This window comes from Grampus griseus, assembly GCF_964374135.1.
Source record: "Grampus griseus genome assembly, chromosome: 19".
NCBI classification, from domain to species: Eukaryota; Metazoa; Chordata; class Mammalia; order Artiodactyla; family Delphinidae; genus Grampus; species Grampus griseus.
Window position 1 is genome coordinate 44,136,651 of NC_139013.1, and position 16,429 is coordinate 44,153,079.

Consider the following 16,429-nt stretch of genomic DNA (forward strand, 5'->3'; position numbering starts at 1 on the left):
CAAGCAGTTGGAATGTTGACATCATTCATGATAGATGGTGGACTTCCTTCCGAGTAAAGGCCCTCCCGGAGGGGAACTGGCACAGTGTGCCTTGCTCAGTTTCACTATTTAATCATAATTGTTTAAAGATCTTTTTTAGACCTCTTACTCAACGGTTAATTGCTTGAGTTCAGTCTTACGTTTATCGCATCAGAAGAATAGGTACTTTCTTTGTAATAGCTCTTCATAAGATAGTTGACAGTCTAACACAATATCTTTTTTTAATAACATTTTTTGCTGCTTAATGAAGTGTGATTTATATTCATTGTAGAAATTTTGGAAAAATGAAAAAGTATAAAGAAATAATTTTCATTGCTTATGCTTTTTGTAGATTTTCTCACTTAATCCTCATAACAATCTTGTGAGGTAAATACTTTCCCTATTTTATAGATGAGGAAAATGAGTCTTAAAAGAGTTAATCATCTCACCTAGAATCACTTGGCTGGTAAGTGTAGAGCTGGAATTTGAACTCTGGCATTCTGACACCAGATTCCATATATTACCTCCCCCTTCCCCCGCCATGCTGACATTTTTTTTTCCAGATCTTTTTCAAAATGAGTGTGTGTGTGTGTAATTTTTTTAAATTACGTATTTGGACCCACACCATATATTCAATTTTATTTACTGCTTACTTCAATTAATTTCCTTGTGTCATTAAAAATTCCTTAGATACCAGTTTTAATAACTACAGAATATTCTATTTTATGCATATACTATAACTTGTTTAAAATTTGAGAAATTATGTGCAGTAATGGTGTAGAGCTTGGATTCTGGATTGAGAGTGTGTGTGTTCAAATTGGCTGTGTTACTATGCAAGTTGCCTGACGCTTTGTCCTCAGTTTACTAATCTGTACAATGGAGGATGATGATATCTACATTATAGAGTTATCACGAGGATTAAATAGATTATACATGTTATGAAGATTAAGTGAATTAATACTTGTAACGCTTCTTAAACTCGAATGTCCAGCTGGGGAGCTTGTTAAAATGCAGATTCTGATTCAGTGGCTCTGGGGTGGGGCCTATGGGTCTATATTTCTATTAAGCTCCTAAGTGATGTGCTACACTTTGAGGAGCAAGGAAGTAAACTTCTTAAAATGATGCCTGGACCTAGTAAGTGCTCAATAAGTGTTACCTGTTTGGGTTGTTTCAAGTCACGCAACCCTTAGAAGTAGTGTGATGACTAAACCTTTGCCCATGACTCTTTACATTGTTGATCTCCGTGAACTAGGTCCTAGAAATGGGATTACTGGCACTAAAATTACCCCATGTTTTTCCTAAATCATCCATGATTTCCTTCTTTCCTTACTCTTTTTTAATCATGGACTTGTCACTTGAATTTAACAGAGGGATTACTAGTTTATAGAATTTTAGCACTTGAAGGAACCTAAGAGAGATGCCTACTAGCAGGGGTCTCCAACCCCTGGCACTGGGCCACACAGCAGGAGGTAAGCAGTGAGTGAGTGAAGCTTCATCTGCTGCTCCCCATTGCTCACATTACCGCCTGAACCCCCTCCCGCTGCCCCCCACCAGCCTCCCTGCCACCGGTCCGTAGAAAAATTGTCTTTCACGAAACCGGCCCCTGGTGCCAAAAAGGCTGGAGACTGCTGCCTACTAGTAAAATGAACCCAACCTACCAGCCTCACCATCCACTGCCCTTTCCATCCGGAAATACGTGTGGGGGCAGGGCTTTTGGTTATCACAGCTACAGGGGAGGGTTACCAGCATCTAGGGTCAGCATTCGGGACAGGGAGCCTTAATGTCCTCAATGTGTGGGACCATCTTGTACAGCAAAGAATTGTCCTACCTAAAAGGCCAGTAACTTCCCCATGGGAATCACTGAAACCATTTTCTTTCGTTTTATGGATGTGAAACAGAGGCCTGGAGAGGTCAGGTCCAAAGCACATTCCTGCAGCTGCCTGGTGCTAGTGCTCTAGTTGGAACACAAGTATCCTGTCTCCCAGTCCAGTGCCCTTTACATGATACTATTTGGTCTGTCTGTTTTATTGGACTGTTAAAGTGACAGATGACTCAGTAGTGAAGCTTAGTGTAGTCATTGCCTTCTCTTTGAAAAGTTGTAAAAATATCACATGTAACAAAATGAAGTGCCCTTTGGCTCATGGTCATATCTTTACTTTTATTTTCAGTCATCAAAATGACTAAGATTTCTGTGGTTGATACACTATCTTTTAAGATAAGCTAAGAACAGATAAAATATATCTAACAGAAAATTATGCACTCAGGATTTGGGATCCTGAGTTCTAATTCCTTTACTATCACTGACTTGCTGGGTGACCTCTTAACAAGTCACTATAGTTTTGTTTTACCATATTTTGATATTGTAAAAGTGGAATGAAAAGTCCTGTTTCAGGATACATACTGAGCTGATTAACCCTGAGGAAGGAAAAGGATTATTTTTGTTTTGTGTTTCATATTTCTGTAGTATTTTAAAGCTTTAAAAGAATGTGTTACACATTAAGTAATTTGTTTTTATTAAAACTTTGTTTTGTTTTTACATTTTAATACTTCTAAAATCAGTGTGTATCTTACAGTTGTTGGTAGGTCATAGTCTAACTGGCAGTGTTTTTTCTTTCTTAATGGTTGTTACAATGCCATCTGGTTTACTGCAGTACAGTTCTGACACTAACCACGCAGAGTCTGCACAAACTTCCTTCACAAGTTAAAGGACATTACACCTGAGACTAACAGAACGTTGTTAATCAGCTATACTCCAATATAAAATAAAAATTAAACAAACAAACAAACAATTTAAAGGGCCTGGTCTCCAACAAGACCACCCTGACTTTACACTCTGGTTGCACTTCAGGCCAACTGGATAAAAATTTAGGGGGCTCCCATGACCCCTTCAGGTTCAATAATTCACTAGAATATCTCACAGAACACAAGAAAGCAGTATTTAAGATTACAATTTTCGTATAAAGGATACAAATCAGGACCAGCAAAATGAAGACACACATAGGGCGAGGTCTGGGAGCATCCTTGTTACCCTCCCAGCACATTAGTGTGTTCATCCATCGGGAAGCTTCAGTACAGAGTTTTTATTGAGGTATTATAGCGTAGGCTTGACCGATTTAATCATTGATCAGGTAGGTGCTTGAACTCAAATCTCCAGCCCTCCCCTCTCCCAAGGTCGGGCTCACTCCAAGCCCCAGCCCTGTCTTCACGTGGTTGGTCTTTCTGGTGACCAGCCCCCATCCTGAGTCAGCTCATTTCTTAGCATAAACCTAGGGGTTATCCAAGGGGCTCATGAATAACTAAGACACTCCCATTACTCATGAAACTCTGAGGATTTAGAATCTACCCCACAGGAACCAGGGACCACAAAGGCTAGAAAGACTCTCATACAACAATGATGCGTAAAAATAGTCTATCTTTCAAACGATGATGTATTAGACTAATGACGTACAGTAATTTTAAAACATAACTTTTTATGTTTCTTGATGTAAGTTAACATATGAAGTGCTTTGAGCTCTCTTCTGCATACATTTTTAATCTACATTTAGAAAATAATATTGTTTCCCTAAAGGAGGCTAGGCTTTGTAAGGAAACCGACACAGGTTCAAACCCTGATGCCATATGTACTAATTGTGTGACTCTCTGAACCTCATTTTTCTTATTTCCTAGTTTTGTAAAATGTGAGATACTTCCCAGCATAGTGTCAGGTATGGGGTAAACATTCATCGAAGTATCCTTGTTGTCTGTATCATGATCTGTGTTGTCGGTCTTCAAATTTTGCAGATTTTACCTTTATAGATGGCCAGAGATTGAGTTTTAACCTGACTTTGATGTAGAGAATGCTGCTCTGCTTTGTTAGGGTCTTGGATACAATATGTTGGGTTTTAATAATGTATACTTTTGGGCTTCCCTGGTGGCACAGTGGTTTAGAGTCCGCCTGCCGATGCAGGGGACCTGGGTTCGTGCCCTGGTCCAGGAAGATCCCACATGCCGCGGAGCGGCTGGGCCCGTGAGTCATGGCCGCTGAGCCTGCGCATCCGGAGCCTGTGCTCCGCAAAGGGAGAGGCCACAACAGTGAGAGGCCCGCGTACCAAAAAAAAAAAGAAAAAGAATGTATACTTTTGCCTCCCACTATTAACTAGAATTCTTGTGAAATGATACCTGGAATGAAATGTACTCTTCTCTTACCTCTAACTTAACTGTGGGCGCTGTTCAGATTGGCTAAGAGCTGCAAACACTGTTGATAGCATTACTGTATTGGTTGGCTGGTTTGGAGAAAACCATATCCACATATATTCAGATTTACAAGGACTATTGTAGCTCCTTGAAGCATTAGAAGCAAACTAAAACTGTTAACAATAGTCATATTGTCTCTTCTTAAAGCCGCAGTGGAAGTATTTCAAATGCTGAATGGAACCTTTCTTTGCTAACATACTCTCTCCTACACCTGTTTTGCAGTATATATATTTCCTTTGATTTGTGAGAGATTTAACACACAGCTAATTAGCAGCCTGTTAAACTTTTGGAACTTTGAAACACAAAATTGATCCGTAAGCATATTACAGCATTTCCCTCCCCCATACTCTACTCTCTTAAGCAGATGAGTTTAATGAGTAAATGGAATTAGTCCCTCGTTTTACTTGTTTTTGCAGTTCTTGAACTATTTCTTGTTTGCTCATTTATGCTAAATTAATAAGAGCAGATGTTGAGATTCTGTTGATTTTTTTTTTCCCCATCCCACCAGGGAGAATACTTTCTTTAGGTGGAAATATATAAAGAGGTTTTCCAAAATCTACAGAGCCTTTTTAGACCAGGACATTTGATCAGGTAAAATATGTCAGAATTAGGATATTTCCATTTCTCCTGGTTTTCCAGAGAGAAATAGGAAAATTGAGTTAGTGAGCTTTAGCCTGAAAGTATTAATAATGTTTCTTGGTCTTGAATATGTGATCATTATATGGAATTATATTTAAATACATTGATCTCTGTATCCAAAAATAATAGCAGTGTTCATGTAGAATTTGTATTATATTAGCAAGGTGTCTTAAATACCTGAAAGAGCCCTGAGTTTTAAAAGACGCTGAAGATCATCTGGCCCAACTTGGTTCTTAGAGGAGACTCGTCTAAAGTGTCCGTGACAGAGGGCTCTCTAGGTCTCTGTGAACTATTTTGAGAGGTAGTGTGTTTCATTATTGGGCTTCTCTAATCATTAAGGTTTTTCCTCATTTTTTAATCAAGTCTACCTGTGCAACTTCTCCTTGGTCCTAGTCCTATTCTTTGGAGCAATCTAGATAGAGTAAGTCTAATCCTTCTTGACATTGGAAGGTAGAGAGGGCTCTTTATGCCCTTGGTCACCTTGTCTTCAAGTTAATCCTTCAGTCAGTCTTCCTATTACATGGCTAATTGACCCGTCCAGGATATAGTTTATTAGAAGTCTCTCTTAAAATGCATCCTTCTTAGAAGAATTCTACCATTGTACTGGGAAGGTGCCTAATTGTCACAGCCCTTTGTGGATTTTTATTTTATTTGGCTAGAGATTAATTGTAACGGATATTTTTATTCTGAAAAGTTTATTTTTCATTTCTATTAAATTCAATATTTATTGGTCTTTGTAGGCTTTTAGTTCTTTGGTCATTCCCCGTGTAGTAGTTCTGAGCTGATGGAAGCTGAAAGTCAGAACTGAACAGTCAGGAGGGGCCAGGAGGTGGTTTTACTTTATTTTTATTTATTTATTTTAGATTTTTAAAAAAATGTTTATTTATTTGGCTGTGTTGGGTCTTAGTTGCGGCATGAGGGATCTAGTTCCCTGACCAGGGATCGAACCCTGGCCCCCTGCATTGGGAGCGTGGAGTCTTAGCCACTGGACCACCAGGGAAGTCCCTATTTTTATTTTTTACTTTCTGTACTCATCAATATGATTTCCATTCCTAAATTACCATATTTTTACAGTTGTTTATATTCCACTTTGTAGTATTCCCATTTCATGTTTTTTTAAATTAAAGCATATTGTCAACCAGTATTTTCTAGTTCTTTAACCACAAAACACAGAGTTCTTTCATATATTTTTGCCATGATGGAAGGTTTATCATGTTTCTTCTGATTAATACAAGACTTAAGTTTTCTAAACAGAATCCTTTTAGGATATGAATAATGTTCTTCAAGATCTTTTAAACATACAGGCTTTCCTATACTTGTTTTTTGGTTGTTGTTTCAGATAGGGGAGACATTTTATTTTTATTCTAATTAAAATTTTATTCCATTCCTAAGAATTTTTTTGAATAATGTCAGTACATTATTGAACACTACTACATGCCAAATAATTTGCTAAGCACTTTGTATGCTATGTGATATCTTCTTGTAAGCAAATAAATAAATACTTCTAATAACAACTCTGTGAGTTAGGCACTACCCATTATACTGATGAGGAATTTAAGACAATGAGGTTAAATAACTTGTCTAGGGGCATACATGCAGTTGATAAGTGGCAGAAGTGAGACTCAAACCCAGGCAGTCTGACTTTTGGAGCTCATGCTCTTAACTGGTGTATTTATGACTCTTTGCTTTCTGATAAAAGAATTGTAAATGAGCTGCCTTAAGTCTGTGTGATTTTAAAATATGCAGTGTCACCAGAAGCCACAAGTGATTACTAACATTCTGGTTTTACCTAGCTTTCAGTCAGAACCATGTAATCTAATGATTTCTGGGGAATTACTGGGCAGTTCATTCCTAGTTTTTATGGAAAAATCATCTGTGAAGCCAGAGGAAATATATAGGATATAGTCAGCAACCCAAAGTCTCCATTTATAATTGTGTTGCAGCTTATGTGAAATCAGTTATGGCCAGGTACAATCTTTTATATCTCATAATTTCAATTCGATGCCTTTAAGTTTGAAGCGGAGGTTCTCAAAGGGCCCTCTGGGGGTCTCTGAGACTTTTTGAAGAGGTGCATGAGCTCAAAACTCTTTCATAATAATGAGGTATTAATTTCTTTTTCACTTTCAGTCTTGTAAGTATACAGTGGAGTTTTCTAGAGGCTACATATCTGAGAATCTAGCTGTCTTCTATTAAACCAGCTGTTAAAGAGATTTATAAAATATAAAATAATGCAAGTCTTCTCACTAAATTTATTTTATTCTGAAAATATAGTTTTCAAAAAATATTTGTTAACATGTAATGTGTTTATTGTTGTTATTTTAAAATGAATAACTAAATATTTAGAAATTCTTAAGTTTAGTTTCTCATTCAGTAAATGTCAATAGATATACCCCGTGTAAACAAAAGCTCTTTGGGGGCCTCAAAAACTATAGAGGGATCCCAAGACCAAAAACTTTGAGCACCACTTGTTTAGATTAGTTGTATCATGTGATATTAGAGAAAATCTTGATATAGAAGTAAAAATCTAGAGCATATTAAAAGATTTTAAAAATCAAATGAAGTGTGTTTATTACTTAACAAATATTTTTCTTTTGAATTGTATAAGCAGGAGACTGGAACCTACTGAACGACCTCTTCAGATTGTTTATGATTACTTGTCCAGGCTGGGGTTTGATGACCCTGTGCGCATACAGGAGGAGGCGGCAAATCCTGACCTTGGCTGTATGCTTCGATTTTATGGTGGTAAGGATTTATCATGGCTGTGTGTATACATTAATGACTTTTAATTGCTTATTTGTACCTCTGTCTGTCTTCAGCCTTTTAAAAAGATTTTATCCAAAGCCATTTTTAAGCCAATTCACTAATGTAGTTAGAAAACAACAGCAAAAACAGCCTTCCCTTTTTATTTTTGCTCTTTTTGTTCTGGTGTTTTGCTGACTTACAGAATTGTTACGTACTTTTGCCAGCATCTTGATCAAATCATAGCTTTAGTATCAGTTATATTTTCAAGTTCTTTATAAAGTCCATGAACTTCTGGATAGTTCGAGAATGTTGCAAAGTAGGTGGTTATTATCATATATGACTTAACATTTGATGAACACATCAGACGTGTATATTGTTGGATTTCGTAAGCTTTAAATCTTGGATATTTTACATGCTCTTCTCTTTTGGTGCATTTTTTCCCTATTGACTATTTTTCATCTGATCACTTTAGTCATAAAGTTAGCCTTAAGGAAGTCAGAATATTTCTGAATATTACTCTCCAAATACACATCAATAACTAATAATACTACTGAGTACCATTTTTTGAGTGCTTACTGTGTGCTTTTATGCTTGTGAATTACCCAGTTTACTCAGTATAGCCACCTTATGCTCTAGGAACTGTTGTCTCATTTTACAGAGACAGAGAAGTTAACTTGTTCAAGGTCATACAGCTAGTAAATAACAGAGCTATTTAACACCTAGCAGTTTTGAGTTAATATGACCCATTTATCAAACAGTTGAACTAGTAACTAAGTTATTAGTGTATGTAGGCATAACCATTTACTAAGATTTCCTGCTCTCTTTCCTCAAATTATTGATTTAATCTGAACTCTTGTGACACATGTCACAAGCCAGTTTTATTAAATGCACTTCACAAAAGATTTTATTTATAATTTTTCACCACAACAATATTTTCTGACATGTCCCTTAAAAGTTGCTTTCATTTTATTTTATTTCCATTCATTTTACTCCTTTGTTAGTTCATGGAGGGAGAATAGTTGCTAGGTTGATGTTAAATCTGAGGAAAATCTTTTAAGACTAATTTGAGGAACACAACCGATCTATTACTGTAAAGCTTGGTTAAAAAATAATAATAAATCTTGGATAGTAACATGCTCTTTATATGTGGTTGCACATAAGTTCTTCACTCCATGTTTTCATTCTGGGATGAAAGTTGAGCCTTGAGATGCTGGCGAGCTCCTTTATAACCAGTGAGATTGCATTTGAAGTCAGTTATAACACAACAGTTGGCATGATTGCATTAATTTATTAATAACACCTGATAAATTGTAGCATGCCTAGGATCTTAATATTCCCTTAAGAGGATATTTCCAGTAAAGTCAAAAAGAGTACCAGTTTGGAGGGTTTCCCTGGTGGCACAGTGGTTAAGAATCCACCTGCCAGTGCAGGGGACACGGTCCGGGAAGATCCCACATGCCGCGGAGCAGCTAAGTCCGTGCGCTGCAACTACTGAGGCTGCGCTCTAGAGCCCGTGAGCCACAACTGCTGCAGCCCACACGCCTAGAGCCTGTGCTCCGCAACAAGAGAAGCCACCGCAAGGAGAAGCCTGCACACCGCAAGGAAGAGTAACCCCCGCTCGCGCAACTAGAGAAAGCCCATGTGCAGCAGCAAAGCCCAACGTAGCCAAAAATAAATAAATTAAAAAAAAAAAAGAGTACCAGTTCCTAGTACTTACTATATTTGCGGGGGTGGGGGGGAGTCATTAACAGAGAACATTTCCAAAAGTGAGCTCTTTTAATTCAGAGAAGCTAGTATAATTTGAGTGAGAAAATTACATTTGAGAAAGAGGTTTTTAAAGCTAGTTACTTTTGAAAATAGGCAATATATGTATATGGCACCAGAAATAAAAGGTTAAAAAAAGTATGTATGTGTGTGTAGGTAGATAGATAGATAAGGGTATTTTCTGTTGGCTGTGTAACAAATTGCCTCAAAATTTAGTGACTTAGGACTTCCCTGGTGGCGCAGTGGTTAAGAATCCACCTGCCAATGCAGGGGACGCGGGTTTGATCCCTGGTCTGGGAAGATCCCACATGTTGCGGAGCGGCTAAGCCCGTGCACCACAACTACTGAGACTGTGCTCTAGAGTCCGTGAGCCACGACTACTGAGCCCACATGCTGCAGCTACTGAAGCCCATGCGCCTAGAGCCCATGCTTCGCAACAAGAGAAGCCACCTCAGTGAGAAGCCCATGCACCGCAACGAAGAGTAGGCCCTGCTTGCTGCAACTAGAGAAAGCCCACGCACAGCAGTGGAGACCCAATTCAGCCAAAAAATAAATAAAAATTAAAAAAAAAATTTAGTGACTTAAAATGATATTAAATATTTATTTTTTAATTTATTTTTATTTTTTGGCCACACCATGCGCAGCGTGTGGGCTCTTAGTTCTCTGACCAGGGATCAAACCCACACCCCCTGCAGTGGTAGCACAGAGTCTTAATCTCTGGACTGCCAAGGAAGTCCCGATGTTATATCATACAGTTTCTATGGGTCAGAAATCTAGGAGGAATTAGCTGGATGGTTTTGGGTTGAGTCTCAGTGAGATAGTACTCATTATGTTGGCTGAAGCTGCAGTCATCTGAAGGCTTGAGTGGGGCTGGAAGATTCACTTCTAACATGGCTCACTCATGTGGTTGTTGGTAGAAGGCCCCAGTTTCTCACCAGTTTTTGGCAGGAGATCTCAGTTGCTCGCTATGTGAACCCTTCTCTAGGGCTGCTTAAGCGTCTTCACGATGTAGCAGCTAGCTGCCCCCAGTGATGAGAAACACACATGCACATGAGTGCATGCATGCATGTGCACACAAACACATAACACACACACACATACACACAACACACAGGCTTCAGTGTTTTTTATGACCTAGCCTCATAAGTCACCATTGTTTTCACCACTTTCTATTAGAATTGAGTCACCAAATACAGCCCACACTATATAGAGAAGGGAAATAGCCCTCACCTTTTTTTTTTTTAGGCCTCTCCTTTTGAAGAGAGGAGTTGTAAAGAATTTGAAGTATTCTTTTTGAAGCAAATAGCTTAGCAATCAGCTTTCAGTATTTCTTGCATAGAGTCTTTGGTGCGTTAGCTTAGCATATACTGTTAATGAGGCCAGGGTCAGAGGGCCTAAGTTCAAACCAGTGTTTTGCTTTGTTTGCTGGATATGAAACGTCTCCGGTACTCCAGGGGCCATTGTGCAAATGCTAGTTATCAGTCTTGCTGGGGGCGGTGCTGGGGGAAACTGAGTGGAGTGACTCAGTACAGATTCATGATATAAAAGCCTTGAAATAACATGTAACTAAAGATGAGTGGGTAGCATGATCAGTCACAGAGATTAAGAGAGCCCATTAATCAACTCCTTATTATGTAAGAGGAAGTGGCATCTAGAAGGTGTGATTTGCTAGTGATGTTGTAGTTCTGGGGTTGAATAGCTCAGGTAGCATAGCACCCAGCCTGAGCATTTCTTTCTGTTTGGTATTCTCTGTACACGTTGTTTGAGACCGTTTCATCCAAGGAGCATAAACACAAACAAAAGAAACCAGATACAAAAGAATTGCATATATAGTATGTTTCCATTCATTTAAAGTTTGAAAACAGGCAAAACTCAGCCGTATTGTTTAGAGATGTGTGACAGTACCACTGTCTGTCCATCCAAAGCTGCTCTTTCCTTCCTCCGTAATAAGACTTAGAGGTGGGCACATGACGGCCCAGCTACATCTCATTTCTCAGTCTTTTGTGCAGTTTGGTGTGCACCTGTGACTTTCTAAAGTGGTATGGAGTGGAATTGTGTGCCGCTTTTATACCTGGTTCCTAAAGCCTCCCGTGCACACTTCTTGCTCTTTTCCTCTTCTGTAGGGTAGGAAGGCAGTCATCAAGAGCAATATTGAAGTCATGTGTTGAAAATGGCAGAGCCACCATCAACTGGAGTTTCTCGACAGAGTTGACCCTGGGAACCCAGACTGCCCACCCTAGCAGAGAATTACATTTATCTTGTGTTTGGGCCAGTATATTCTTTTTGTTACGGTAGTTAAAAATTGCTGTAACTAATACATGAGTAGCAAAAACATAAAGAAAACAAGGAAATTATTATAAAAGTGAAGAGAATGGCTGACCTCTGGGGTAGAGGGAGGAAGTGATTCCTACAAGTAGAATTTTTGAGTTAATACAAGTATATACCGATAGTGGTTATCTATTAAGCAGTGATATATAATGTGATAATTATGATGTAATAATCAACTTGGTATATACCCGTTGAGAATTTTCTAACTTTTATTCCTATCTAATGTGTATTTGCAGAAATATATTTTGTTTACATAAATGCTGTCATTTGGTGTTAGTCTTCATGCTTTTTTTCTCCCAACAGTGTTTTGGAGGTCTTTTCTTAACTGTCTTCTATATGCATTTCTTTATGTTGCATACTATTGGATGTCATGTATGTATTGTAGTTTATATAACAATTTCCCTAGTGATGGACTATTACAAATAGCACTGTAGTAAAATTGCATCTTTGTGCACCTGTGTTTCTTTTATTTTAAATGATGTAATTGGAATTTTTATTTTATTTATTTTTAAAAATTTATTTATTTTTGACTGCATAGGGTCTTCGTTGCTGTGCACGGGCTTTCTCTAGTTGCAGTGAGCAGGGGATACTCTTTGTTGCAGTGTGCAGGCTTCTCATTGCAGTGCCTTCTCTTGTTGTGGAGCACGGGCTCTAGGCGCACGGGCTTCAGTAGTTGTGGCTCACGGGCCCAGTCATTGTGGCTTGCAGGCTCTAGAGCACAGTCTCAGTAGTTGTGGCGCACGGGCTTTGTTGCTCCTCGGCATGTGGGATCTTCCCAGACCAGGGCTCGAACCCATGTCCCCTGCATTGGCAGGCGGATTCTTAACTACTGCACCACCAGGGAAGTCCCTGCACCTATGTTTCTTCAGAGTAAATCTCTAAACATGAAGTTATTGGGTCATAGGATATTTATTCTCATTTAAAATACTAATAGTTACTACTGCAAAACGAATGTATATCCCATCAGTATATCAGAGTACCCCTTTGCTCACAATATCGCCTTTTAATATTATTAGCATTTAAAACTTTTACTAATCTAATGGATTAAATGTTGGTCTCGTTGTTTTGATTTTGTTTTCCTGATTACTAGTATGGTTGAATATTGTGTCATATTTACATTGATCTTTAAGTTTTCTTCTCCTTTGAATTAACCCTTGATATTTCTGTTGTTTATCCTTTTCCATATTGATCAGAAGGACATTTTTTTTTTTTTTTTTTTTTTTTGCGGTACACGGGCCTCTCACTGTTGTGTCCTCTCCCGTTGTGGAGCACAGGCTCCAGGCGCACAGGCTCAGCGGCCATGGCTCACGGGCCTAGCCGCTCTGCGGCATGTGGGATCTTCCCGGACCGGGGCACGAACCCGCGTCCCCTGCATCAGCAGGTGGACTCTCAACTACTGCGCTACCAGGGAAGCCCCAGAAGGACTTTTGTATATATTCTGAATATACATCCTCTGTATACTGTATTTGTGACACATTTTTTTCCCAACCTGTAACTTGTTTTGTAGTTTTGCGTATTGTTTTTTATTGTGCAGAAGTTTTATTTAATCAGATTTAGTCAGTCTTTTCCTTTAATACCTTTACGTTCCTTCCCTCTCCTAGGAAATAAACATACTCTATATTTTCTTCTAGTACTTTTATATTTTTAGAATGTGATATGAGGTAGGGATCTAACTTTACTTTTTTCTCTGTTGATAGCCAGTTGTCCCAACAATACTTATGAAATAGCTCATCCTTTTCCTGCTGATTTGAAGCATCACCTTTATTATTATTAAGTTCCTATACAGGCGGGGGTCTGTTTTTGGATACTGTCCTATTACATTGATGTCTTTGTCTTATGCTAATACCAATGCTATTTTTAATATACCTATATGATAGATTCTGATAGTCGATAAGGAAGTTCCCATTCACTTTTCTTCTCTGAAAAATCAGGGATATCTCTAGAATCAAAGAAATCTTTCTGAAGATGTAGTATTTGGGTTGGTTCTTTAAAAATCGACAGAATTTCAGTAATCAGAAAGGAAAAGGAGGACAGAGGTGGGGTACTAGGAATTTCAGTGCATGTTCTGTGAATCACACACACAGATAATTTGAGTCCAGATTGTTTTGGGCCTTGAGTGCAATATCAGGAGTTTAGCCTTCATTTGGCAGATGGTAGCAGAAGTGATGGGATCCAAGTGAGTCTGAGAAAGATGAATCTGGCACCAGAGCGAATAATAATTCAGGCCTGAATTAGTAGGGATCTGAACTAGGGAATGGGAAGGAATCATTCGTATAGAGACTTTTTGAAGGAATAGTCAGTAAGTGTTGATGGTTGATTGAAAAAAGGAGTTGAGGAAGAGAACCTAAGAGGCAAAGCTGGCTCTGAGGTTTTGAGGCTGGGTGGCTTCGGGAGACTGACAGGACTTGAGCTGTGAGAAGGATCTGGTTGGCAGGGATGGTGATGAATTGGTTTCAGGCATGTTTGATTGTAAGTGGTGGTAGACATCCAGTTGGAGATGTCTGGCAGTAGTTGGAAGTGTGAAACTAGGAGCTTTGGAAATACAAATCTGGGAGTCAGGTACATGGGAGTGTTAAATCCGTGGAAGTTGTTAAGATTATCTTGAAAATAATAAATATAGGAAAAGAAGGAGGCTTAAGGCAGAACTTTCATTATAACAACTAGCATTTGTTTTATACCCTTACTATGTGCTGAGCATGTACTGAGGTGCTGAGCACTCTATGTACCTTTTCTCATTTAATCCTTACAACCGTGTAGGTAGATATTATTACTCTGGAGAGGTCTTAACGGGTTCTAAATCTCTTCTTTTTTTTTTTAAATTAATTTATTTATTTATATTTGGCTGAGTTGGGTCTTTGTTGCTGCCCGCAGGCTTTCTCTAGTTGTGGCTAGCCGGGGCTACTCTTTGTTGCAGTGCACGGGCTTCTCACTGCGGTGGCTTCTCTTGTTGCGGAGCACGGGCTCTAGGTGCGCGGGCTTCTTTAGTTGTGGCTCGCGGGCTCTGGAGTGCAGGCTCGGTAGTTGTGCCACACGGGCTTAGTTGCTCCGCGGCATGTGGTATCTTCCCGGACCAGGGCTCGAACCCGTGTCCCCTGCATTGGCAGGTGGATTCTTAACCACTGTGCCACCAGGGAAACCCTAAATCTCATCTTCTTAACCTCTAAGGTACTCTATCATATAGTTAATGGGGAAACAGTTTAGAAGAATAAGAGGGATCTATAAAATGTGAGAACTGGGAAAGACTAGGGATCATCTAATCCAACTCCTTGGTCTTAAACTTGGGAAACTAAGGCCTAAAAATATGGAACTTGTTCAGGGTCACAAAACCAGATTGTGGGATTGCTTAGCCACCACTGCTTCACAAGATTTTCTACTGAAATACTTCAAATCAGAGCGTGTTCTTGTGTTGGGTGGGGGGGGGTGGCTATTGCGAGTTTTAAATATGTTTTGAGGTTTCCTGTTTTACTCTTTAAAGGTAAGTAAATGTTTCATTTTTACCCCAAAATATATCAACCAGTATTTATTTATTTGTCTGTTTAACTTTTTATTTTGAACTAGCTTTAGATTTTCAGAGCAGTTGGAATGATAGAGCTCCTGCACACACAGTGCACACACAGTCATTTGAGCTGTTGTTCCCGTATAAATAGTGCTTCATCTTTCTCTGGCTTCTTTAAAAATTTTTCCTTTGTCTTTAAGTTTCAGCAGTTTGATTATGAAGTGTCTGGGCTTGAATTTCGTTGAGTTTAGCCTGCTTGGGGTTCACCAATGCTCCAGGTATTCTGTTCAGGTTTTATAGGTGAATTCAGTGGGAGAGACAGGGTAGAGTGGGCTTTCTCTGTCTAACTCAGAACCAGAACCTTAATGGCATCTTTTGATTAAAGGAAGTATTTCATTTTGATATGGTCCAATTTAACAGTCTTTCCCTTTATTCTTTTCTAGAAGCTATATTGCTTTGCCTTTCAGATTATATTCACAATCTGTCTGTGTGACTTCATTTTTTATTGTCTGTTTCGAGTTATCATGAGCTCATGGGCTTATTTATATTTGTTTCGATTCATTTGCAGCCATTTTTCTTTCTGATGCTCAATTTGTCCCATCTCAGCTAGGGGGAGCTCTTTCAGGTTGCTTTCTATGTCCTTCCAACATGACCCAACTACTGTCTTTGATAGCATTCTAGATTTTCCATTAAGTTCTTGATCTTTTCATCATCTGACTCACACCAGGAATAGATTATTTTTCTAAGGACTGGTTCATTTTAATGAAAAATGGTATTTAGAGACTATCCTATGGGCAATAGACGTATTCATTGCTACAGGGTTGTCCTTGATGCTTTGTTTTCGAAGCTCTTTTTTTTAATTATAAAAGCAATCCATTTTCTTTATAGAACATTTCAAAGTATAAATGTATAGGGAAATTTAAATTATCCCTGATTTTCCACTTAGAACCTTGGCTTTCAAGATTATAAGTCTGTTTTTTAATTAGAACTCTTAGACATTCCAAACGTTTATTAGAACTTCCTCATTCTGTTTTTTACCACTTTCAGAAGATCAGAGACTTGAGGCACTCTGAATATCTAGCAAACCCTCCATAAATAATAATAAACAGCATGTTATTTCATGTATAAATAACTTATCCTCCCCAAATTGAATGTTCCTTTCTGAGAGTGGTGATGGATAGATTTAGATGGATAGATTAAATATAAAGA

The 16,429-nt window shown here is 38.6% G+C and overlaps 1 protein-coding gene across 1 annotated transcript in view; it reads left to right on the plus strand.

Annotated features, from left to right (window-relative positions):
- The window catches only part of PHLPP2 (PH domain and leucine rich repeat protein phosphatase 2), a 72,922-nt gene that overhangs the window by 10,791 nt on the left and 45,702 nt on the right, over positions 1 to 16,429 (plus strand). The window contains exon 3 of the mRNA XM_082676376.1: positions 7,499 to 7,632. Within this exon, the coding sequence (XP_082532502.1) occupies positions 7,499 to 7,632 (134 nt within the window). The remainder of the gene's footprint in view (positions 1 to 7,498; positions 7,633 to 16,429) is intronic.